This window comes from Sorex fumeus, unplaced genomic scaffold (assembly GCF_029834395.1).
Source record: "Sorex fumeus unplaced genomic scaffold, SorFum_2.1 ptg000024l, whole genome shotgun sequence".
In the NCBI taxonomy this organism is placed as follows: domain Eukaryota; kingdom Metazoa; phylum Chordata; class Mammalia; order Eulipotyphla; family Soricidae; genus Sorex; species Sorex fumeus.
This window is the reverse complement of record NW_026606081.1, coordinates 19,854,214-19,880,618: the sequence shown is the minus strand read 5'-3', so window position 1 is coordinate 19,880,618 and position 26,405 is coordinate 19,854,214. Positions and strand designations below refer to the sequence as shown.

At 46.5% G+C, this 26,405-nt stretch overlaps 1 protein-coding gene across 1 annotated transcript; it reads left to right on the top strand.

Moving 5' to 3' along the window:
- The first annotated feature begins 3,285 nt into the window (after positions 1-3,285).
- CUNH4orf17 (chromosome unknown C4orf17 homolog) lies at positions 3,286-25,550 on the top strand. Its single transcript, XM_056114304.1, has 8 exons — positions 3,286-3,427; positions 5,063-5,260; positions 9,578-9,642; positions 16,437-16,580; positions 18,914-18,995; positions 22,322-22,466; positions 23,894-23,937; positions 25,348-25,550. Exons 1-8 carry the CDS (start codon positions 3,286-3,288, stop codon positions 25,548-25,550), a joined length of 1,023 nt encoding a protein of 340 aa, XP_055970279.1.
- Positions 25,551-26,405: the final 855 nt, after the last annotated feature.

The following is a 26,405-nucleotide window of genomic DNA, read 5'->3' as shown; positions in this document are numbered from 1 at the left end:
CACTGCTGTCCATGATTCCCACAGAATTTCTGCGAATGACCCAATATCTGAGGCAGAAAGGTGCCTGGACCTCAGGAAGGGAGCGGAAGGGAGGGGAGGGTGCGCCTGGCGCTCTCTGGAGAGAAGCTATATTGCACAGGCACAAAGGCAGCACAGGGCGGAGGCTCCTGTTGCCACAACACGGGCCTCTCCCTCTTTGTAAGCACCAGGAGCCTGGATGGGCTTTGTGTGAAAGCTACATGTCCCACAGTGAGCTGGACCTGAGTGACACCTGGCCACAGCCTGGGAAGGCTCTGGCGCACACCCAAGTACGAGTGGCCTCCACCCATCTGCTCTGGCCTGCCTGCCCTCACATGGGCTGGAGAGAACAAGGCAGCCCCCTGCAGGTTGGGGCTCAGGACCCACCCTGGGGATGAGGGGTTGGTCCCTGAGGCCCAGAGCTGTTGAGCCCAGAGCTGTTGAGCCCTTGAGGGGGAGAAGGAACATGCCTGTCCTGGTGAATTAACTGCCATTTCCAGCCCCTTCACGAGCTGTGTAAAGCAGGTTCCTGACTGACACAAGTGCAGAAGCCAACATGCATGGTAGAATCCTTTAAAGCCTGCTCCTCCAACAGATGAGAATAGTGTGGATAAGTCAAGCATAAGTTGCAGGCATGCAGGTATATGTGCATTTAACTATTGAAAGAAAATCCAACTTCCCTCTGGCATTGCTTTAAGTTAGTATTTGAAACATCCATCCAGTATCAGAAATAGCTCACTTCTTTCAGTGATTGTAGTTTAGATATTTAAAATTGCATGCACTCAAAAGAAAATATTGGGAAGCACTCACATATTATTGAGGACTCAAGGCAATGAGCACATGGATGTATCTGTATGTCCATGTGAATGTGTGTGAGAACCTGTATGTCCACGTGGAGTGACCATGCTGGGTCATGTACGTGTGTGAGTATCTGTATGTAGATGTGGAGTCACCATGCTGAGTCATGTTTGTGTGCAAGTGTCTGTATGTACAGGTGTGCCTCAGTCTACCCTTTCATTTTTCAGGCATCTGTATTACTCAGTGTTTCTACTGGCTATTTTGTTTTAGAGTAAAATAGCTTCACTTAGGAAATCTGAGAACAGAGGAAAGAACAGCATGCTCCAGAGAGAATGTGAGCTTTTTGGAGGGAAGAGAACCTTGTTATGGATTCTACTCAGCGTTTCCTGCCTAGGAGACCAGGCCGTAACGAGCATGTGCCGGGCCTGTGCCTGGGTCAGGATTCCTGGGCTTCACCCTGGGCATTACCAGGTGCAGCCCTGGAGACCACCAGTACCGCTGGGGTGGTCTTAGCTAAGATCCAGCTGAGCACAGTTTGGGGACCCCAAAGCAAAACACACAAGTCAGCATTTCCATTTTCCTTCCGGGCTGCTGAATTTTCATACACGGTACAGCCCTCTCACAACTGGGGCAAAGGGCTTATCTTCCTTTGGTCCGGGGGCCACTCGGGCACTTCCTGTGCTTGGGGTCCACGCTGTGCTGGGGGAGTCGAACCCAGGCCTCCTGCATGCAAAGCATGCAGAGCCCACTGAGACATCCTCCGAGTGGTGTTCACACATCAGCCATCCATACTTGGAGGAGGCCTGGGGGAAGAACGGTCAAGGTGACTGACATTGCTCTCTTCTGCCTTCTGCATTCTCTGTCTTTTGCATGTGAGTTGATTCTGTCCAGAACAGCTACCACAGTTGACAGAAAATAGAACTCGGAAGGGAAGGCCGGTGGGAGGATCTAGAACTCAGATTCCTGAAGGAAGGCTCCCAGTTGCTAAGCTGCAGAGTGTACCTTAGTCCGGGGGCACAGAGAGTCCCTGAAGCAAGAGCGGGAGACACGGGGAAGGGAGTTTGGTCTACAGGACGTGTTGGCCGGGAGGCTACTCCTGCGTCTCACAGACGCCCAGCCCAGCGCCAGGAGCTGAGGGTCCTCACCACAGCTCACACAGACTCGGGCCTGGGGAATTCCTGTCAAGCACATCCTCCTTTTTCAAAACGGTCCTCAGGTAAAATCCATCCTGATCATATTTTAAAAAGTGTCAATTATGCTCGAGTTAATGAATCTTGCATCTATCTTCTTTTCAAACTGCATGGAAATCAAACACGTCTATTTTTAAATTTATCGGGTATTACTTTCTAAAGGAAACACTTAGATTTGAGGTGATCATGTAAATAAAATATTCTGCTTGTGGGATAAAAAATTTATTCTTCACAAAATTCTTGGTGTGGGAAGACACAAAAATTGCAGAAGAGCCGGATATTTCAGTTGAGAGCTAAATCATGCCACTTACTCCCAGATGAGCAGACCCCAATATAAAGACAAAGCAGTTCACCCAGGATCACTTTGCTTCTTATTGGAAAGGTTGGGACCATAAATTCATTTTTAAGTTCCAAATTCAGAGTCCTATCCATTCTCAAACTGCCTGCTACACATGCTTCTTTCTCAAACAGGTAAAATTAGAATACACTGACTTCATCCTATAAAAACTCTCCTCTTTACTCATAGGAATGATAGAAAATTAACCTTATTGCTGGGCAATGGTCTTTTATGAGTTCAAAATACTTAAATATATTTTATCTAACCTAATATAAATAATAAATTCATGAAGATCAGATATTTCTTGGCAACAGGGCCAGTCATGTTTCTTGTGTATTGTTGTGTGGTGAGGAACTTGGTTAGAATGTCTTTTGTGTTTACGGCGTGCCATGAGGAGGTGAAGAAACGCTGTGAAGCTTCATCGGCAGGTTCGTTCCCGACCTGGGGAGCAAAATGGGCCTCCTGAGTCTGCCCATCACCCTCAATGTCACGCCTGCCTGCCTCTCCTTAGTTCGCCACACACTAATCAAAACCCATGAAAACACGCAAGCACAGGTGCTCTAGAAGTATCATGAGATCAGGTTCTAAACTATGGATGTATTCTGACACTGCAGATTATCTTCCCAGGAAAACTCCTGCCATGGCAACGAACAACATGAGTTTGGCCCCATAGTGCTATGATGAATAAGACATCCACATTAGACAGGAAGTACAAGATAAGTGCCAAACACCCTCCTTAGACTCAGGCCTGGTCTCTGCTGTCTTCAGCAAAGTTGTAGTGACTTTCCCTCCGGCAGGAACTTCTTTCCCTCGTGACCATGCATCTCAGAGACTCTTTACCTGGCGGGCCTGGGGAGGGAAGGTAACGTGGCAGAGACACCTCGCTGACCACGTGCCGTGTGATTCCAGGGTGGACACCTTTGCCAGGAGCCCAGGAGTGCCATGACCGCCCCCCAAAAGCACCAGCCGCAGGAGCTGGCGTCCGAGCAGATCGAGGCCCGGGGCAACCACAGGAAGGCCACGAACATGGGCATCTTCCCGGTCAGGCACACGCCTCACCCGCGAAGGGTCTGCCACATCAAAGGTCAGTGACATGGGCACTTGGTGAGCGGCCTCGGGCCTCGGTCATGGGTGAGCTGGCCGCCAGGCAGCTTCCCCAGAGGTCCCGGAGTCTTGGAGCTGCTTTATAGCTCACTGAATTGTGGCTCAGGTGAGTCCTGGTTACACAGACAGCCCAGGAGGAAGCTGGTCCTGGGGCCCCACAGCCCGGGGCTGCCCCGTGTGGTCAGTGTCGGAAGTCAGCTTGAACCAAGTGAATTTTCTAGGATGGGGTGGGGTAGGGGCCTCCCCCCGCCCCCCATAGTCCTCAGGGCTTACTCCTGGCTCTGTCCAGGGATCCCTCCTGGAGAGGTTGGAAGACAAGCATGGCGCCAGGAACCTCGGCTGTGTGCCTCAGGCCCCGCCCTGCCTCCGCTCCTCCCTGACTCCCTGCTGGAGTCCCAAGCCCAGGACCTACCTCCACCCTGTTGGAGTCCAGTCCCAGAGGGAAGTGGCCTCCTGCCTGCTGGGTCAGCTCCTGACCACGCACGCCTCGGAGGACCCACGCAGGGCACGTGGCTATGTTGGCACTGCAGCACAGACTGGCCAAGGATTGTGGATACACAGGATGACAGCCCTGAGGGGAAGGCCAGTGCTCCTCTCACTCAGAGAACTCGGAACCTGGAGCTCAGAGACTCCGTGCCTCCTGCTATCCTCACTCTGGGGGTGCCACAGGGTGGGGGAGGCCTGGAGAGAGCCTGGCACAGAGCTGAGGGAGCTAGACACAGGGGCTGGGGTGGTTTCCAGCACGGCTTCCCAGAATGCTCACAGGAGCTTCTCTGCAGATTTAAATAATCCATTTCAGATCATTCTGCAACATCTGAATACTAACATTTTTCCTTTATATGACATAAAACTGAAGAAAATAAAAGAGACGGGCAGTTTAAAAAGCACTTCAAAACATAGAGCATACTTTCCCCAATTTAAAAGACGGATATAGCAGAGGAAAGGGAATTTTCCATTGATTTGAGCTTGTTACTGTTTTACTCACTGCCCCGACCCATGGGACTAGTCAACGTGGATAACCAGGAGAGGGTGCGCGAGTGGGAAAAAGAGAGAGACAGAAGAATGGGAGCAAGACAAGACTCTGATCAAGCTCCAAATTTATTTCTGCCAAGCTAGCTTTTTATAGTTGATTATATGAGGAAGTGGGCAAAATGGGAATTAACAAAGCATGCAGATTCTCAGTCAATCAGGGTGTGAGCCCTATTCAGCGGGCTTGTGGCAGTTATCTTGGGCGTAGCTCAGAAACTTACACAACATATTTTAACATTTTCCCAAGAAGAAATCAGTTCCTAAATTGCATGTCTGGCTCTACTGACCTTTTGGCTCCCGGAAACTCACCGCATTGGGTAAAGTCTTCCCTGAACCTGGCCAGCCACAGCCTCGATCTTTAAGGCTAACAGCTAAGGCATCCACCCTCCCCTCTTTGTTTCCGTTTGGAACCAGCACCTGCCAGACCAAAGACGAGCTCTGTGACGGGCAGACCACTCCTCGCTCAGCATCGCAGGGCAGCTCTGGGCTGGGGAAGGACGACAGGCCAGGGACAGACGCAGGCCCACAGGACAGCAGCAAACCCTGCCCAAGCCTTGACCCTGTGGTCTGATCTTGTCCTCACCAGGTCTGAACAACATCCCCATCTGTGCTGTGAATGACGACGTGTACAGGACCTGGAGCTACAGGCAGCTCTGTGACCTAGAGGAAGACGAGAACCCACCTGCCAAGCTCAGCGCGCCAAGCCCCGTGGCCCCGCCAAGCCCTGGCAGGGGGTCATCCCCAGCCCCAGATGGCCCGAGGGTGCCCCCACGGCCCCATTCCGGTGAGTCACACAGGTGAACAGCGAAAGCTCGATGAGACTGTTCTTAAGCCGCAGGGAGTGGAGGAGTCATGAGACTGTGAAATAATGGCAAAAATGTTTTGTTCATCTAGTCTCAAATAGCATTAATAAATCAATATTATATTAATGGGTGGAGCGATAGCACAGCGGTAGGGCGTTTGCCTTGCGCGAGTCAGTCCAGCTGAGCGGGGTTCGATTTCTTCGCCCCTCTCAGAGAGCCCCGCAAGCTACTGAGAGTATCTCGCCCGCGTGGCAAAGCTTGGCAAGCTACCCATGACGTATTCAATATGCCAAACACAGTAACAACAAGTCTCAAAATGGAGACTTTACTGGGTCTGCTCGAGCAAAATTGATGAACAACGGGAGGATAGTGTTTGTTTATTATATTAATTATATTCACATTAATATTAATAAATGTCACTGTTATTCGTGGTGCCGGCAGCACAGATGGTGCAGTTCTTGTCTCTTAAAAAGCAGATAAGATGCGAGACTTGTCCCGATGGTGAGCAGGAAAGTCCTTCACACAAGGTCAGGGCACGTCCTGGGGAGAGTTGGTGGATTCTCAGGCCACGGAGCCCTGTGAGCTCCTCTGGCTCAGGGCCCAGGGTCGGTGCCTCGGCAGCTCTCTGCTCTGGATCTGCTCAGACCACGGCTCACAGCCTGGGCTTGTGAGCTACAGTGCACAATCAGCTGATTCGAATACATGGACACGAAATTAACCAAAAGGGCAGTTGAGCAGCCAGTTAACAACACTGAATTGTGTTATGAATGTGTAAACACACAAAAAATAAAACGGCCGGCGGTCTTGCCATTTCCCCACTCCAGGGAGGTCGATGGCGATGGTCAGGTGAAGGAAGGAAACGAGGCCAAGCTAGTTGGTCTTAGTAGCCGTTTATTACATGGAAGAGATGTATGTCATGGAGGCCTCAGGAATCCTCGAGCACGTGCGCCTTTGTTCTCTCAGCTTCTGTCCTCAGCCCCATCTTCCCAGGTTCTCTGATGCACGTGTCCCCCCAGAGAGCCCTGAAATCTCCCTTTTATAGATCATAGTACCTCTAAAGGGCGCAATATAATGATGTCATCAAAAGGAGTTACAGAAAGAACACTGAGGCGGCAAACATACATTGTTTCCTTACATCTGCAGGCCAGTAATCCTGGCCTCACCTTTTCACAAACTACAAGCACTTAGATTAGCAAAACAAAGACCAGTCTGCTAGAGCTTGGAATCTACATCTCCAAAAAAGCAGTCTCATCCAAGCTAGTCAGGACACACAGGAAACTGCTTCTAGGACGTGTTTCTCCTCTCCTTGTCCAACCAACATATAAGCATACATAATATTAATTATTTTGTATGGACACAGTAAGAAATACTTTGAGCTTATAGAATTGCTCTCCTAGGGCCATCTCGATCTCAGACTGCAGTGCTCAGGCCAGATATCTATCTATTCCTAGCAGCAGGGCCCTAGTCTTGTCGTTACTTTTGGATCATGACATCATTTGCCTATGATCAAACTCTTAACTTATAGTTAAGAATCGTGGCACCTTGGCCTGGCCCATCGCGATGCCAGGGTAGCACATAACTTACCGGCTTGCCCTGGTTCCATCCAGTCCCACGTCGGGACCCTGCCCTTGGGGTGCTAGGAAGTGAGGGCAACTGAGGCTTAAGTTGAGAAGGCAGATGCCCAGGAGTGAATAACATTCAAAGCCAATCAATTCCTAAGTTACGGAGCATATTAATTAATTGTCTTCCTGTATCTATACAAAAGGACACTGCATTAAAGTAAACTGCTCAAAAGACATAAGGAGAGGAGAAAGGCAATATTAACTTACAGTACAGCTTCAGTGTCTAAGAAGGATGAGACCTTACAAATTGGTTGGGGAAGAGAGCATAGAAGTGGTTACCGACTGACAAAGTAATGGGAGTGACTCGGGAGCACTGTGATGGGTACAATCTGATATACCTAAGCTCCGTGTACTCCAACAATGAAAACTGCTGAGAGACATGAAAGGTTCTCATCACAAGAAAGGACTGTGAGCTTATGGATATGAACTGAACTTTCTCTGATGATTAGTTCACGAATACCCCACCCCTCATGGGTAGATGCCATGGCATTCCCCTCCCCCCAGTGACACTGACTCTGACACTCAGCATTTCAGGCACATGAGCACGGGTGGTGCAAGGTGGCAGATGCATGACATGAAGGGGCAGTTTCTGTGTGGTCCGGGGAAGGCCCCACGCTGTCACCAACTCCATCCCTCCAAGGGCTCCTTCGTCCCCCTCTCCCAGCTGGAGGCATGTAGGCCAGGGACACTGCTGGCTTCCGGTGTCTGTTCCTCTTGTTCTGGGAGCCCAGAGGCTGGGGCTGCCATCCAGAGAGGCCCTCTGCGCTGGTGACTGGGCTGAGCTCATTGTGCCCGCCTGGTCCCTCCCGGCACACATCAGACACGCCGTGGCATAGGCAGCCGGCCAACACGGTGGGTCCCCGGGCACTGCACCTTCTGACTGTGAGACAGTGTCGAGCAGCTCCTGACCCCTCTCTCCTGCCAGGAGTCCTCCCTGCGGTGACCTTGAAGGTCCCGATTCCAGTAACAGTGCAAACCCCTTGTGCCCCAGACCCCCTTGCACTCAAGCTTTCAGCAGCTAAAATGGTTTCTGTTCCCCAGAAGGGGGCACTAACAACAGGCTCGCCATCCCAAACTTATTCTTGCTACTTGGAGGAGGTAACTTTATACTGTTTTCCTTATTTTTCTGCAGCTAGAACTAATGAATTCAGTTACTATTGGGTATATATACTATTGGTTTATATCCAAAAAAATCTTTCATCCTTTTAAAAATCGTGTCAACTATGGTTCCAGAACAAAATATAGTGTTTAGTATTCAGAATATCTTTTTAAAAAATTTATTTTTATTTTTTATTAAATATCCATGAGATAGACTTACAGAGCTGTTTATGATTGGGTTTCAGTCACACAAAGACCCAGCACCCATCCCTCCACCAGTGCACATTTCGCACCATCAATGTCCCCCGTTTCCCTCCCACAATTTGCCAACACCCCTCCTCTCCCCCCGAGTCTGCCTCTATGGCAGGGACTTCTCTTCTTTCTCTTTTCCCTTTTGTGCATTATGGTTTGCAATACAGGTTCTAAGAGGCCATCGTGTTTGTTCAGGGTGTTCAGTATTTTTATCGGGAAGGTAAGGCTGGAGTAGTTTTCTAAATTGGGTGGCAGCTTTGGGGTATGGATGTGACTGACAAGGCTTCCGTAGTATAGGGAGGTGGTGGGGGTGGGAGGGAGGGGGTAGCCCATCCTGATCCTGAGAAAGCCTGGAGAATCCAGTAGAAAACCCACATACCCGAATTTTCAACAGGTTAATACCTCGGTGAGGTCTGTCCTGAGATGATGGAGTCCGGCCATGGGCATGGCAGCAATTTTGGATTGTGGAAGCAAGTGGCTGCCAGGGTTTCTGCTTGGGCAGGCACCAGGCTGACCACCTCCCCCCTCCTACCTACCCTGGTCTGTTCAGCCTTTTGCAGGTCCGAGATTAACTGTGGCTTTTTGATCTCTTTTGAGAATTATTTATGGGTCTCTGAAGCAAGGCTGAAAAATGAGCTTGTATACCTGAGCCAGACGTGTTTGTGGGTGTGACTCCCACACACCTAACCTTTGGTTTTTAATTTCTCAGGAAACTTGGTCCCAAGTTGTTGCGGTCTGGCCAGACACAATTTTGGGATATTAGGAAGCCTGAAGCTCACCCTGAGATTGACCTGTTGGCAGCACTGCACCCCCTCAGAATATATCTTTAAATTGATGCATAAAAGCAAATATATATGTCTTTTTAGAATAATTTAGGATTTAGTTAGGATCTATGAAAGGGTTAGAGTTGAGAAAACTGACTCCATCAGCATATTGTTTCACTTAAAGAAACAAAATAGAGACTGTATTTTTCTTTCTTTTTATAAAACAGTGCGGAGTCTATTAAAGAAAGAAACAATAACACAAACAGGAAAAAGAAAACTGTGCCTCATACAGAAACATGTAATTAAAAAAACCAGTTTACCCACACCCAAGGCCATTCTTAAGAGTTTTTCTTTATATCCTCTTCCTGGGCATAGAATTTTGTTATACAATTAAGCTTTTAGAATATTATTGTGCAATTCTAATTGCAAGTTTATAATCATTGTATAGTCAGATTTCTGAATTGATGTAACTGAAACTCAGATGTTCCATGAGTATTTCAGCAACGACAGTGAGAATAGTTTTCATTCTGACCTAAATAGATTTTTCTTCTTAACATTTTAGCTCCCTGTAAAAAAGTCCAGGAGTGCTTCAGAACTTGCGCTGAGAATCCCTCGGTAAAGAAAAAGGTAAAAACAGCCTCCCACAACTACCAACTTAGGTTGCTATTTTTTCGTCTACTTCATGTGTTTCTGGAAAGACACCATGCTGCACAATATTCTGTGTAGCCTGACTTAAGCCTGATCAATATGTGTAAAGTGACATCACTCAGCAAGATCTCCTTATCAATCTAGCTTTTTAACCTCAGGGTGTTGCTTGAGTTGTCCATCCATGTTGCCAGTCTGTGGCTGGGTCTGTGACTGACAGGGGTCCCATCACCTGCCAGTGGACACTGTTTACCCACCACCTATCAGGTGGACACTGTCTGCCCCCATCTGCCAGTGGACACTGTCCTCCCCCACCTGCCGGTGAACACTGTTTACCCACCACCTGTCGGTGGACACTGTCTGTCCACACCTGCTGGTGGACACTGCCTGCCGCCACCTGTCAGTGGACACTGTCTGCCCCTGCCTGTCGGTGGACACTGTCCCTTGTTTTTGACAAAGCTAATAGGAACACCTGTGTGCAAGTCTGCCCAGACATGGATGGTCTTTTGTCTCGGTAAGTCCCCAGAAGTGTGATGACGGGCTCTTAGCTCGGATTTCTGGGTTTCCTGTGGAAGGGACACTGTGCTTTCCAGAGTGGTCGCATGGCTGCGGCATGCGGCCAGCAGAGCAGAGTCCCCTCCACAGTCAGACACAGGTTGATATTTTTCATTTTACCCAGTTTAGCAACTGTGCTGTGTATACAAAAAATAAGTGAGCGCTGGGCGTGGGCTCTCTCCTGCCACGTGCTCCCCATCCTGGCCTGCTTCTGCCACTGCCAGATGCATGAAGGAGAGAATGGAGCCACCAGGCTGGTTGGTGATGAGTCGCAGTTTATTCCACTCTCCCACACGCCTGGTCCCATCTCACCAAGCACCCTGTTCCCATCTCCTCCTGTTCCCCCTGCTCCTCTCTCCACACTCAGTCCCCAACCACCCAAAGATTGGGGAAGCAAGTACACCTAGTGAGATAGCACAATGAACAGATGAACTTCCTTCCAGGGAAACTCTTTTTTTTTTTTTTTTTGCCTTTGCATGGTTTATGATTTTTTTAAAAATTTTATTGAATCACTGTGAGAAAGTTACAAGCTTTCATGTTTGGGTTACAATCACACAATGATCAAACACCTATCCCTCCACCAGTGCACATTCCTCGCCACCAATATCCCCGATATAACCCCCCTCCCATCCCCCCCACCTCCATGGTGGACAATATTCCCCATACTCTCTCTCTACTTTTGGGCATTATGGTTTGCAATACAGACACTGAGAGGTCATCATGTTTGGTGCATTATCTACTTTCAGCACACATCTCCCATCCTGACTGATTCCTCCAGCCATCATTTTCTTAGTGATCCCTTCTCTATTCCATCTGCCTTCTCCCCTCCACTCTTGGGGCAGGTTTCCAGCTATGGGGCAATCCTCCTGGCCCTTGTATCTACTGTCCTTGGGTCAGCCTCATGTTATGTTATTCTATACTCCACAAATGAGTGCAGTCCTATGTATCTCCCTCTCTGACTCATTTCACTTAGCATGATATTCTCCATGTCATTCCACTTATAAGCAAATTTCATGACTTCATTTCTCCTAACAGTTACATAGTATTCCATTGTGTAGACGTACCAAAGTTTCTTTAACCAGTCATCTGTTGTAGGGCACTGGGAAGCTCTTCTAAGACAAAGATCTCCTCTTGGGAGATTCTCTCAAGGGCTTGTTTTTATCTAAGGACATACTCTCTTTTCCTTAATCCATAAATAATCATCTTAGATTTACTTCTTAATAATCCTTCTAGTCATTTTGCATGGACAAAGAGATATATTAATCTTATAGGGTGGCTCTCCTGGGGACATCTGACTATAGATCCCAGATTACAGTCCTCAGGCCAGATTAGTCCTGCCTAACCCCAGCAGGCTCCTTGTCCAGTCACTTCTCTTTGGGTCATGAAAGCATTTGTCCATGACCGTGCTCTTAACTTATAATTAAGTATTGTGGCGCTTGACCTGTCCCTTTAGCTCACAGCTTGCCCTGGGTCCATTCAGTCCCTCATCAGGACCCTGCTTCTGGGGTGCTAGGAATGAGGGCTACTGAGGCTTAAGTCAAGAAAAAAGATGCCCAGGAGTAAATATTATTCAGAGTCAACTAACTCCCAAGTTATAAAATCATAGCATAACTGTCTTCCTGTGACGATACAAAAAGGATTTTGTTCTAAAGTAAACCGTGCAAAGGACATAAGGAAAAGACTGTAGCACTATAGCACTGTCCTCCCATTCTTCATCGATTTGCTTGAGTGGGCACCAGTAATGGGCACCAGTAATGTCTCACAACAAATTTGAGACTTGTTACTGTTCTTGGCATATCGACAAAAAGGAAAAGACAAAAGTGATATTTCACTTACAAATACAAATCCAGAGATCTCTAAAGGGTTTGACTTTACGAGTCATTTTATAAGTCACTGCTTAGAGGAAATGAGTGATTAACAGGTAGAGAAAGCAGAGCACAGAGAAGTTAAAGATGAATACTGAGGAAATGGGAGTTCTTTGGGAGCATTGTGATGGGTATTACTCAGTAAACTTAAGTTCCTTGTGGCAGAGGAGAAAGCACAGACGGACGTTATCCTACAGTGTGTAATGCACCTCCCTGGTTTTCATTTGCGTTTCCCAGGAGAGATCATTTCATGGATTTACATACCAATCCATGTATCTGAGAGATATATGTCCAGATCTTTTACCTACTTTTAATTCTATTTTTTTTTCTTTTTGGGTCATACTTGGCAATGCACAGGGGTTACTCCTGGCTTTGCACTCAGGAAAAGACAAAAGCAATATTTCACTTACAAATCCAGAGATCTCTAAATAGTGTTGAGAGGTGCTTGGGTGACTGTGTAAACTCAAAAAGGGGAGAGCAGCAGCGGCAGCTCTATTTCGTCCGCTGCCTGCGTTCGGTAGTCTCACGCCGGCTCCCCCACCCCAGGGAGGTCGATGGCAATGGGCAGGCAAAGGAAGGAGCGAGGGCCAGGCTGGTTGGCCTTGTTGCAGTTTATTCCAATCCTCTCTCCATCCACTCCTGTCTCTCTCCTCTGCCTCTCCCTCCCCCATGCTATTTCATTCTCCTTGATCCCCCTTCATTCTCCTTCTGACTCTGGAATCTGGATACTGAACCCGATTCCCTTTCTTCTCTTGCTCTGGAGTCTGGATTCTGATCCCCCAGCCCACTCTTACAGTACAGTAAAATCCAAAAGCATGAGGGGTTGGGGTAACAATTACACATAGGTGTGGTCACAATCAATAGGGGTAAAGTTCTTTCCCTTGGGGAAAGCAGCTTCTAGGACAGATACTCTCTCAGTGGGATGACCCACCCTAGAACGGAATCCCCTGGGTGTGTTTCTCCTCTCCTTGTCCAATGAATATATAAGCATACATAATATAAATCATTTTGTATGGATACAGTAAGAAATACCTTAAACTTATAGGACTGCTCTCCTAGGGCCATCTTGATCTCAGACTACAGTGCTCAGGCCATATAGTCTTTCCTATCTCTATCAGGGTCCTAGTCTCATCGTTACTTTTAGATCATGACAACATTTGTTATGATCAAGCTCTTAACTTATAGTTAAGAATTGTAGCACTTTGGCCTGGCCCATTTCGATGCCAGGGTAGCTCACCGCTTGCCCTGGGTCCATTCAATACCTCGTCAGGACCCTGCTTTGGGGGTGTTAGGAACCAAGGGCAACTGAGGCTTAAGTTGAGAAAGTAGATACCTGGGAGTGAATAATATTCAAAGCCAAATAAACCCTAAGTTACAAAGCATAATATTAACGGTCTTCCTGTATTTATACAAAAAGGGCATTGCTTTAAAGTAAACTATTCAAAAGACATAAGGAGAGGAGAAAGGCAATATTAACTTACAATACAATTTCAGTGTCCTAGAAGGATCTGACCTTACAAATGAACAGATACAGATTAGGGGGAAAAGCTGATTAATTGGTTGGGGAAGAGAGCACAGAGAAGTGGTTACAGATAAACACAATGGAATTGAAGTGCCTCAGGAGCACTGTAATAAACCTGAGTTCCTTATGGCAAGGGAGGAAGGACAAACCAATGTCATCCTACAGGGAACCATATGGGATGCTGAGAATCGAACCCAGGTCAGCCACGTGCAAGGCAAATGCCATGCCCCTACTTTTAAAGTTGGGTCCCACGTCTTTGTATTATAAAGTGATAGAGACAGGTATACCTACATATTTATGTTTTAGTGATCATTCTTTTGTCACTGGTGCATTTTACAAATATTTTTTCTTCTTTTTGATGATGCTGGGGACCACACCCAGATTTCATGTATAGCCATATCTTTTCTGCCATACTAACCCTGGCCCTAGGCGACATGAATGAGAGAGAGGAAAACATATTTCTCCCCTTCTATTTAGCTGAGTCCTTCCTTCCTCCTCCCCTTCCTTCCTTTCTTTTTTGTTGCTAGGGATTGAACCCAGGGCATCACACATGAAACTAACAACTCTACCACTGAGTTATATCCTCACCCTGCAAATTCTGTCTTCTAAAGGTCTATTCATCTTTTTGTAACTTTTGGTCTGTTGAGGAACAAAAATTTATAATTCTGATGAGGCCCGAATTAAGCTGCTTTCATTTCCTATGTGGTTTCCCTCTGTTGTGCCTCACGGTGATGGGCAGAAGTTCCCGATGCTGACTGGAAGCAGTAAGCTGACCCCGCCTCATGTCAGTCCTCAGAAGGCATCAGACCCTCTGACTCACATGCTGCTGGCTGCTCTTCAGGCTGCCCTTACTTGGGTGAGAGGTTCCTTTCTGGCACTGAACCCCTCAGTCTTTTTCTCACCATAAAATAGGACCTACCTAACTTAACAGAAAATCTCACATGCTGTTGTTAGAGTCCGGGGTCGACCATCCCTCACTCAAGGACAGAGAACAGAGCTGATAATGCAAATCACAACATAGCGAAGTTTATTGTTCCAGCAAACTGGGGTCCAAATACCCACCCGGCACAGCGGGTTTCAACAAGGACCCCGAGCACTAGGTTCAGCAAGTTCTTCTTTTTTTTTTTTTAATTTGTATTAGTGAGACACCATGAGGTACAGTTGTAGACTTACACATTTTTGTGCTTGGGTTTCAATTATACAATGATCAAATACCCATCCCTCCACCAGTGCCCATTTCCCACAACCACGGATCCTAGTATCCCTCCCACCCCCCATCCTCCCCATCCCACCCTGCCTCTGTGGCAGGGCATTCCCTTTGGTTCTCTCTCTCTTTTTAGGTGTTGTGGTTTGCAAAAGAGACAATGGGTGACAATCATGTTTGGTCTATAGTCTACTTTCAGCATGCTTCTCCCACCCTGGGAGGATCCTCCCAACACCCTTTATTTGGTGCTCCCTTCTCTATCTGAGCTCCCTTTTCCTCTAGCATGTGTGGCTGCCCTCCAAGACATGGAGTAAAATTCCTGGTACTAATCTTGGCCATTCTTGGGTATTAGTCTCCTATTTTGTTACTTTATGTTCCCCAGATGAATGCAATCTTTCTATGTCTATCCCTTTCTTTCTGAGTCATTTCGCTTAACATGATCCTTTCCATGTAGTACCACTTGTATGTAAATTTCGTGACTTCGTCTTTTCTAACAGCTACACAGTACTCCATTGTGTAAATGTACCAAAGTTTCTTTAACCACTCATCTGTTCTCGGGCACTCAGGTTTTTTCCAGATTCTGGCTATTGTAAAGAGTGCTGCAATGAACAAACAATTGCAGATGTCACTTTGACTATTTTGCCTCTCTGGGATATATTCCCAGGAGTGGTAGTGCTGGGTCAAATGGGAGGTTCAGCAAGTTCTTAAACTTTCATTTTGGCAAGTAAGCATTTCTTAGCAAATTTCTATTCTACAGAGTACACATTTTCTTTTCTTTTCTTTTTTTTTATTGAATCACTGTGAGAACAGTCACAAAGCCTTTCAGTTAATTCTCGGTCGGTCATACAATGATCAAACACCCATCCCTTCACCAGTGCACATTTTCCACCACCAAGAACCCCAGTATGCCCCCCCACCCCCCCCACCTGAGTACATATATTTTTGTTGTTGTTGTTTTGGCCCGCAACATCCAGCCCATTCCCTGACAGTTACATTCCGGAGACCTAATCTCATTCTGGGATGTAATCTTTGACAAAAGCATCTGGTTTTTCTGCTTTTCTTGTTCCTGGAAGAAACCGAAGTCACTCGGAGCCTGTCATTGCAGTTCTCCAGCTAGGCGGGTCCTAAGACTGTAAGTTGGTTGCTACCTGGAGCAACTATAAAAGTTCCGCAGAAAAAATTATAAATCACCTTGTCTTATCAGTGGTTTGAAAAAGCTTCACAAAAATGAATAATCAGTGTGTATCATATATTCAAGTGCAAATGCTTGATATCTAGAACGCCTGTGAGAGGGGAGGGAGGCCCAGTCCTCGGGGGCAACTCCTGCATCAGTGGCTCAAGCCTCATTTCTGTGGTGCTCAGAGGACTCTGCAGGAAGGAGAGAGCCTCTCATTTTATGCAGTGCTGGGGATTGATCCTGGAACTCCTAAATGCAAAGCATGTGCTCCAACCCACAGCGCCATCTCAATATCCCTGATTAGTGCATTTAAAGAAAAAAACCTAAAACTACACTCTTTTTAATTTCTTGCATGTATTTCATCTAACTATACTATTTGTCATTCATTTTCTTTTAATTTTCATAGAAATGATAAATGTCTGCAAGTTACTGATTATGTTACCTTTGACTTAGGAGGAAAGTAAGGTCCAACATAGTCTGTCGCCTCCCAAGGCAAGCTCCACCGCTGGGTCCTGCTCTTCAGAAGTGCTGAGCACCAAGGCAGCCGCCAGACAGAACACTTTCTGCATACCCAACTATCTGGATCAGGAAATCAAAGTAAGAGGCAGACTGATTAAATCCCTAACTTGAGAAAAGCATATGAGTATGCCCATAGGACCTGCCTAGCTGGAGAACTGCAATGACAGGCTCCGAGTGACTTAGGCTTCTTCCAGGAACAAGAAAAGCAGAAAAACCAGATGCTTTTGTCAAAGTGCACCTCACTGACATTCTTAAAGCTTTAAATTTCTCAGAGTACAGCAGGTGGGACACTCCCCTTGCATGCGGCCCACCTGGGCTTGGTCCCCAGCACCACATAAGATCCCCCAAGCCCCACCAGGAGTGATCCTTGAGCACAGAGCCGGAGTAAGCCCTGAGCTCAGCTGGAAATGCCCCCCAAATAAACAAAAACAAAGCTTAGCCATTGCCATCTTAAGTGCTTTGCTACCCCCAAACTGAAATCCAAGAACTGCTTCTATTTTCACTTCAGTTCCGATCTTCCCTGAAGTTCCGGCTTCTTACATAAACACAACCTTGGTGTCAACAGAATGAACATGGTGCTTGCCTAACAGCAACCCCAGCCTGGCCCTGACCATCTTCCCACAGTGCCCTCCAACTTGCCTTCTCCACCATCTCTAGCTCCTTTACCTGCTTGAGGACAGAGCTTCAGCCAATCAATATTCATCTTACTCTCATCTGTAGAGATTTGCTTCTTTAAACGTTTCCTACCTGTGGTTACACACTTGGTCCCATCAATAGTAAGATGTCAAATCAGGCTTCCAGAAGGTTCTCTCTCCAGTTATTCCTGGAAATGACATTTAATCAGTAATAATCAGCTAACGTGGGCCATTCTCTTCCACATTATCTCACTTTAAGACCTGTGACAGTGAACTAAGGGTCAAAATGTCCATTGTAGTTTTAGATAATGGGCACATGTGGTGGGAACGAAACATTTCCAAGCACCCTGGGAGGGCTGCTCCTGAATAATACTGATAAGACTATTTGAAAACTGAAGCATAGTTGTGCCAGAGACAGTGCAGGGGCTCAGGAGCTTGCCTTGGGTTTGATTCCTGGCCCTGCATATGGAACCCTGAGCCCCACGGGCCTGATGCGGCAGGGCCAGGAGTGAGCCCAGAGAGCTGCTGGGCATGTCCTGGAACAAACAAGAAAGTGAAGCCTCGGGCCAGGGAGCTCTGTGGGTTGGGCACTGCTCTGCACGCAGGAGGTCTGTTTCCAAGGCTGGGCCTGCATGTCCCCTGAGCACTGCCTCCAGAGTGAAGCCGACCAGGGCACTGCCAGGCAGCTCCTGCTATAGATCAAGAAGGAGCAGGTGGCTGTGCACACCCAGGCTTTAGGGCCGATGAGGCTACCCCGACCTCTCCCAGGCCGCTTATTTTCACCTCCTCCCCTTGACCCTGCTGTGTCTTCTTCTCCTTAGGTCCACTGCCCTCACCTCCTGGCCCAAGGCATCACTCAGGCACACAGTCCTGCTACACTTCACTGTTCCCTGCCACATCTGTTTTATTCACATTCACTGTTTCAGTATCATCTGTCTCCCCTCCCACTCAGTGGCCCTGAAGTTCCATAAGGTCCTGTTGTTGTTATGTTTTGGTTCCTCTTTTACCTTCAGGGCTGACACAGTGCTAGATACCTAATAACTGTCACATATAAGGACATGGCATTTCTTAAAGGTCAACTAAGTTAAATAGAAGAATATTAACAAGATCAAAGCTAATTGCAGAAAGTCAGCTGACCTCCACATGACCAGCCCTAAGCCACCGAGGCTTCTGGAAGGCCTTCTTGTTTTGGGCACGCTGACAGAGCACATGACCCAAGGGGTGGGGTCGGGTGAGTATCCCCTTAACTGGACAGAGACTGACAACTGATACTAAACTGGCTGGACAAGAAAATCTGTCCTGTGTTCATCCTGACTGCTCTGTGCTCATCACTCTTCCTGAAAAAGCACTGTCCTCCCGTCATTCATTGGTTTGCTCGAGCAAACCAGTAACGTCTCCATTGTGAGACTTGTTATTGTGTTTGGCATATCCAATACATCACAGGTAGCTTGCCAGGCTTTTGCCGTGCAGGCGAGATACTCTCGGTAGCTTGCCGGGCTCTCTGAGAGGGGCAGAGGAATCAAATCCAGCTCGGCCAGGCCGGCAGCTTGCAAGACAAATGCCCTACCGCTGTGCTAACCAAAACCAAAATCTACTGGACTCACAGACTCACTGTTTTTTTGTTTTTGTTTTTTGTCTTGGAGGTTGCCTCCTCCCGTGCAGGGCTCACAGGGCAAAGGGCCACTCCCTGCAATCCTCAGTCCAGCGGGGCAGGTCTGGGGACCCAGAGAAGGTACAAGGAACCTCACTTACTGTTCTTCTTTCTCTCTCCATCAGATCCTGGCAAAGCTCTGTGGCATTTTACACACAGATTCTCTGGCAGATGTCATACAGTGGCTGCTTCATGCAAGTCCGAAAGGTGAGAGTAAAACAAGCACCTGTAAGCACTGAGTTGGGTTGTCCAATAGCTGCCATTTATAGCCTCAATCTGCAAACGATTTTTAAAAATTTTAAAAATTTTTTAATGAATCACTGTGAGGAACAGTTATAGACTTACAGGCTTTCTTTTTTTTTGTCAATATTTATTCATTTTATTTTTTTCAAGGTGGATTACATCTTAATTTATTTATTTATTATTTTTATTTATTTATTTATTAAAATTTCTTAATAGTGAGACATCATGGGGTACAGTTGCAGACTTACACATTTTTGTGCTTGGGTTTCAATTATACAATGATCAAATACCCATCCCTCCACCAGTGCCCATTTCCCACCACCACGGATTCCAGTATCCCTCCCACCCCCCCATCCTCCCCATCCCACCCTGACTCTGTGGCAGGGCATTCCCTTTGGTTCTCTCTCTCTTATTAGGTGTTGTGGTTTGCAAAAGAGACAATGGGTGACAATCATGTTTGGTCTATAGTCTACTTTCAGCATGCTTCTCCCACCCTGGGAGGATCCTCCCAACAACTTTCATGCTCACATTTCAGTCATACAATGATTGAATACCCCTCCCTCCACCAGTGCCCACTCTCCACCACCAATGTCTCCAGTACCCCTCCCCCCAGTCATCCCCTCCTCCACCTCTGTGGCAGGTCATTCCCTTTTACTCTCTCTCTCCTTTAGGGTGTTGTGGTTTGCAGTGCAGGTATTAAGTGGCCATTATATTTGGTCTAGAGTCTACTTTCAGCCCGCATCTCCCACCCCGAGAGGGCCTCCAAGCATCCTTTACTTGGTGTTCTCTTCTCTGTCTGAGCTGCCTTTCCCCCAGCATGTGAGGCCGCTTTCTAAGCTGTGGAGTAATCCTCCTGGTCCTTACGGCTACTATCCTTAGGTGTTAGTTTTTTCATTCTTTACTTTATATTCCACAAATGAGTGCAGTCCTTTTATGTCTGTCCCTCTCTTACTGACTCATTTGACTTAGCATGACACTCTCCATGTTGATCCACTTATATGCAAATTTCATGACTTCATCTTTTCCAACAGCTGTATAGTATTCCATTGTGTAGATATACCAAAGTTTCTTTAACCAGTCATCTGTTCACAGGCACTTGGGTTTTTTTCCAGATTCTGGCTATTGTAAACAGTGCTGAAATGTACATATAACTGCAGATGTCATTTCTACTATACTTTTTTGTATCTCTGGGATACATTCCCAGAAGTGGTACTGCTGGGTCAAATGGGAGCTCAATTTCTAATTTTTTGAGAATCATCCATACTGTTTTCCAAAAGGACCGAACCAGTTGGCATTCCCACCAGCAGTGAAGGAGAGTCCCTTTCTCCGCACATCCGCAGTTGCTTTTGTCCTTTTGTATGTGTGCCAGTTCTCTGTGGTGTGAGATGATATCTCATTGTTGTTTTGATCTGCTTCTCCCTGATGATTAATGATGAAGAGCATTTTCTCATGTGCCTTTTGGCCATTTGGAATTCTTTTTTGAGAAAGTTTCTGTTCATTTCATTGCCCCATTTTCTGCTGGGGTTGGATGTTTTCTTCTTGTAGAGTTCAACCAGTTCTTTGCATATCCTTGATATCAACCCCTTATCTGATGGGTATTGGGCGAATATCCTTTCCCATTCTGTAGATTGTCTTTGTATTCTGGTCACTGTTTCTTTTGAGGTGCAGAAGCTTCTTAGTTTAAGAGAGTCCCATTTGTTTATCTCTTTTTCCGCTGTTGGGTCAGTGACGTGTCATCTTTGAAGACACTTTTAGCTTCAATGTTGTGGAGGGTTTTACAAGCGATTTTTAATCTGTTTCCCTGTATTTGGGTAATTGTTATGATTCCAACTGCATGCAAATTCATTCAATGGCCAAATTCTACTGTGCCACGTCGTGACTGCATGGGGACACATAGGCATGTGTGTCCAGGGCTGGCTGCATTTCTCCCCGAGGCTATACACCTGGGCCTTCCCCTGAGCACTCTGGTTCAGGATGTCCCTGAGTCAGTCTCCTTCCTCTCTAGGGCAGATGCCAGTCTTCCAAGTTCCAGGTTCCAGTAGCTCTGGCACATTCCCACCAGGACCAGAAGCCTGGCCACTGGGCAGCTTCCTCTGGGCCTTCCCTGGCTGTCCCCAAGAGTGACAGCCTCACACAGCCGTAAGAGAGCAAGGCAGTAGCTCCTAGCAGGCAGGCCTGGCCATATGCATTGCTTACAAGTTCCCCTGGATGTGACAGAGCTCACATCCCCGGGCATATGAGGCAGGACACTACAACGTCGTCTCAGTGAGTGCATTTGGGAAACGATGTTCAAGCCGAGAATTCACAGCAACTTGGGAGGCAACTGAGAAGTACCTGGGAGTAAGAAATCTTCCAAGGTTCTCTATGGCCACCACCCACCTCACCCTTTAATACTGTGGCTTTAAAACATTGCAGAAGGGATAAGACTTGCTGGTGGGAGGCCACAAATGGGAACTAATAAAGTACTTCAGCGTGTGTTTCTAGATATGCTCATATAATGGTGGATACAATCTGTACTTTATGAAATCATTTTGAACTTATTTTGCACAGGCATCCTGTTTTTCATTTGGCTGAATATTAAGGTCAATATTTGAGATTCCTTAGTAGAGATGAGTACCAGGAGGATTGTTCCACGGTTTGGAAGCTGGCCTCACAGGCTGGGGAAAAAGGCAGCTCAGATAGAGAAGGGACCACCAAGTAAAGGGTGCTAGGAGGACCCGCTCGGGATGGGAGATACGGGCTAAAAGCAGACTATAGACTGAACATGATGGCCACTCAATACCTACATTACAAACCACAACACCCAAAAGGGAATGCCCTGCCACAGAGGTGGGTTGGGGTGGGGAAGATGGGGTGGGGGTGGTGGGAAGAATACTGGGATCATTGGTGGTAGAGAATGGGTACTCGATCATTGTATGACTGAAACATAAGCATGAAAGTTTGTAAGTCTGTAACTGTACCTCATGGCGATTCATTTAAAAATAAAAATAGAAAAAAAGAAAAGAAAAGAAAAAAAAAGAAGGCAGAAAATAAAAAAAAATTGATATTCTTGCAGTTTCATTCCAGGACAATGTCTCAGTGAGAGACAGGCAGTCCCGGGATTAAGCCACTCTGGGCACCATCAGAGATCCAGAGGAACAGGCCTAGGAACCAGCTTTTCTGCAGAAACCTTGCCTCACGCACAAGCGTATGCCCCAAACCCACCTTCACTGCAGAGTGCTGGTCACAGAACCAACCTTAAACTTCTAGCATTAACAGCAATTTTCCTGCCTTTTCCTTTCTCCAACTAGAGAAAGAGTGGATCTCGGCTCTGATCCACGCTGAGCTGTCCGAGATAAATTTGCTGACTCATCTCCGAAGAAATGCCTCAGCTGGCAGAGCGGCACAGAACGGGATACCACCCACAGCTAAGGCACCCCCAAATTCACTGGCAAAGTTAAAAGCGCTGAGCAGATGCAGGGAAGGACATCGAGTGAGCAGGTAGTTAGACAAGCAAGACGGCACCAAACCTTTTGTGTTCTCTCTCTCCTATCTTGCGGAATACTAAGTCTGTGCAGGTTTTCCTCTGCTCAGGCTGGGGCACGGGGTGTTTGTCGCCTCTGAGTGACATGGAGCTGCACTGACGCTGGCTGTCCTGCAGCTCACCATTGGCAGCCTCTTGCTGAAGCCCTTCCTTTGTGCAAAAAAGCTCACTCTGCAATGAGTGCAAAGTGAGAAGAGTCACCCTAAATCAAAGGGACTGCAGAGCTTCCAACTCAACTAAAAAGGGAAAAGCAAGGAAAACCAAAACTATATTATTATTATATATTGTCAAATGTGTAGCACAGGGTTATCACCTTAAAATTTTTTTAGTTTTGGGCTACACTTGGCAGTGCTCAGGGCTTACTCCTGGCTCTCTGCTCAGGGATCACTCCTGGCAGGTTCGGGGGGCCATATAGGTGACAGAGATCAAATCCAGGTGAGCACATACAAGACAAAAGCCCTAGACATTATCCTATTGCCCGGGGCCCACAGTTATCACATTATTGGTGGAAAGTAATGCAAGATTAAAGTTAATTGCTCATTTAATTTTCTCTGAGATACTCCTGGGGGTTGTCAATGGGAAGATTAACCATTAAGGGAACTGGAAATTAGTATATTTTCTTGAATCTCGTCATTTCAATAACAGAAGAAAAACTATACATTTATATATAACATTATGGCAAGAGGCTGTGCTGATATTCTACTTAAAAGGGAAGGGAACATGTTATGCCATTAAAATTAAAAGCTGGTAAAGCCTAAGTTCAGAGAAGATATTCAAAGCAAACAACGTCACTTACACAGCATGAAAGCAATGGAGGATCTGGCATTGCAATCTGTCTCCACCTTCATGTTTCCAGAAGATCAGAAACTGGGAGGTAATCAGGGCGTTTCTCCCCTAAGAGACACATAATAGAGTTTTACTCAAAGGCAGATGACTTCTTTGTTGAAAAAAATCTTAATGCTGCCACCTGCATTGACAAATAAAAACCTGGCATAGTGTGTTTTTATTTGTCAATGCAGGTGGCGCGATAGCACAGTGGGTAGGGCGTTCGCCTTACAAGCGGCCAACATGGCCGACCCGAGTTCGATTCCTCCGCCCCTCTCGGAGAGCCCGGCAAGCTACCAAGAGTATTCGATATGCCAGACACAGTAACAACAAAAGTCTCCAATGGAGACGTTACTGGGCCTGCTCGAGCAAATCGACGATCAACGGGAGGGCCTTTACCTTTACCTTTTAGTGTGTTTAAGATGCGTGCGTATGCACACAGCTTTCTTGTAACATTCACTGATGGGGAATATGTATCTGAGTCCATGAACTTCTCTTTCTCTGATTTATTTAGAGCATCAACTTGTGAATCTGAAGAGGATAAGGAAGCATCAAAAGGTTAAGTACATTTTGTGACAAGTGCTGAGTTGCATTCTCTGGCAGCCATGCCCAGCCATGCCCAGCAGTCACTTACAGCTGCTGAACTGCTCCTAGGAGGAAATCGAACATAAATTTTATTTTACTTTTTTAAGTCCAAGTGGCTCATCGGGGACGAACACATTCTGCAAGCCAGACAGCACGGCAGCAGTACTATAGGCTCTGCCCACCCTGTGACAGCGTGACAGCGACCCCTCCATTTATCCAGTGAGGGGAGCATGAGCCCTGCAAATCACTGAGCTACATGATCTCTCCTCAAACTGCCAACCGAGGAAAGCGTGAAATGTAGTGCACCACAGATAGATATCCAATGAGACCCAGAGAGGAATCCTGTGTGTCCCCCATCCCATCTGCCCCCAGAAGCCAGCCCTAGGTGACAATTCGGACCAAGAATTAAGACACATGGAAAGTCTTGGGGTGTTGAGAGCCAACTGGAAGTGTTTCCATGGGTCAGGCAGACCCTGGCTTTGAAGTGGCGTCCATGAACTAGCCCTAATCAGTCTTCTGTTACCCACACACACTTCCTTTTACACTGAAAATCATATGGGCACTAATGAGAGTTCCATGAGGTCTCTCTACACCAGTGGTTTCTAGCTGCTGGTCTGTGGTCAGTGCTAGCCTGCAGACGACAGCCAGCTCCACTGATTAGTCAGACCACAGGCAAGAGATCATGCTTGCCTTTCAGGTGTGAGGCCCTGGGTGGTAATTCTAGCAACACCGAACAAAAATGCCTACACTCCAAGAACAAGAACAAGCATAGTTTAGGTCTCCGAGAGTACTCCAATATTCTGACCTTCCAAATATGGTCTTCTCATTGGAGACAGACCTGCCAGGTCTAGTGGAGACATTAAAACATCCAAACCCGGGCCAGAGTGATAGTACAACGGGTAGGGCGTTTGCCTTGCACGCGGCTAACCCAGGTTCAATCTCCAGTATCCCAAGCACCACCAGGAGTAATTCCTGAGTGCAAAGCCAGGAGTAACCCCTGAGCATTGCTGGGTGTGACCCAAACAAACAAACAAACAAATAAAAACAAACAGCCAAATCCACAAAGAAGGTTTTCAACCAAATTCTCTAGTCTAGGAACATAAAATCATTTTCTATTTGTTTGCCATCAAGACAGGGCAGCAGTTGGGGCTGGAGTGATAGCACAGCGAGTAGGGCGTTTTCCTTGTACGCGGCCCCACCCGGGTTCGATCCCCAGCATCCCATATGGTCCCCTGAGCATGTCCAGGAGTAGTTCCTGAGTACATGAACCAGGAGAACCCCTGAGCATCGCCAGGTGTGACCCAAAAAGAAAAAAAAAATAGACACGGCAACAGTTATATTCAGTGTATCTATTATGGTCTTATTTTTTTTTTTCTGTTTCAGAGGCTGGGCACAAGACTCCATTGTTTATAAGAAGAAATAATGTAAAAATTCCAGTTATAGAATATTTCAGCAAACCAGTGTCTCTTCTCAGGCCTAAAACTCAAGAGAGCACATCAGGAAAATCAGCAGCATCAAGGAATACACAGCAAGGACAAAATCTTTCTCCTCAAAGAGCATTTAATTCTGTAACATACCAAAGGTAGAAGTGCAAGACTGAGTTAATTCCTCTGCAATTGAAGCTTCAATATTTTTACACCAGCAAATCATTTTTTAAAGAATATTTCAGTGTTGGGGAATCAATAGTTCCTCTTCTCTGATGGCACACATGAGTCTCGATGCGCCTGTGTGTGATGCTACTAAATAAATATTAACTGAGACTTTTCTGTTTGCAGTTACATTTAATTTCACATGTAAAAGAAATATATGTGCTCATTTTGATGTTACACTTCAAGTATGAATTCATAAACACTGGGTTGATCTAAGACTAATAAGAGCTCCACAATCAGAGTTAGGCATTTAAAATTCAAAAGCTCTCCCAAACTGTTAGGGGAAAACAATGAGAATTTTTAAGTCCTGAGTTAATTTCACAATCACAATCTACGGTGTTTCAATGTTGTTGAACTGCTATGAAAAAATGCTTACCTTCCTTGAAAAGATGAGGCAAAAGGAGCAAGTTTCTATCACTGCTACTTAGAAATGCTAGCAGATAAACTAGTATTGAACCTTCTGTATTTTTGTTGCTGTTGTTGAGGTAACATTGGCTATTGCATACCATACTCTCTAAGATTACAGCTTCATAAATGTACAATCCCATACCACAGCCACCACCAAAGCTCTAGTAACTTTTACTATGATTGAATCAACCTCTACCCTGCTTCTTGCCCCCACCCAACTTCTCCTCTGGTTACCATGAGATACAGCAGCTATAACCTAAGTGGCTGACAGATGGCTGGTCAGAAGATATGGTATATGTGACTACCACCGCTCAGCTATAAAAAGGTGAAATCCAGTTCATTTGAGATGATAGAGGGAATGAGAGATTATGCTAAGTCAAGTCA

What these genes read in the sequence shown, in the direction of transcription:
- CUNH4orf17 (XM_056114304.1), top strand. Translation starts at nt 3,286, where the DNA reads ATGACCGCCCCCCAAAAGCACCAGCCGCAGGAGCTGGCGTCCGAGCAG. An exon ending in ATCTGGATCAGGAAATCAAA is followed by an intron (nt 16,581 to 18,913) that starts GTAAGAGGCAGA and finishes TCTCTCCATCAG; the next exon opens with ATCCTGGCAAAGCTCTGTGG. An exon ending in GGATAAGGAAGCATCAAAAG is followed by an intron (nt 23,938 to 25,347) that starts GTTAAGTACATT and finishes TTTCTGTTTCAG; the next exon opens with AGGCTGGGCACAAGACTCCA.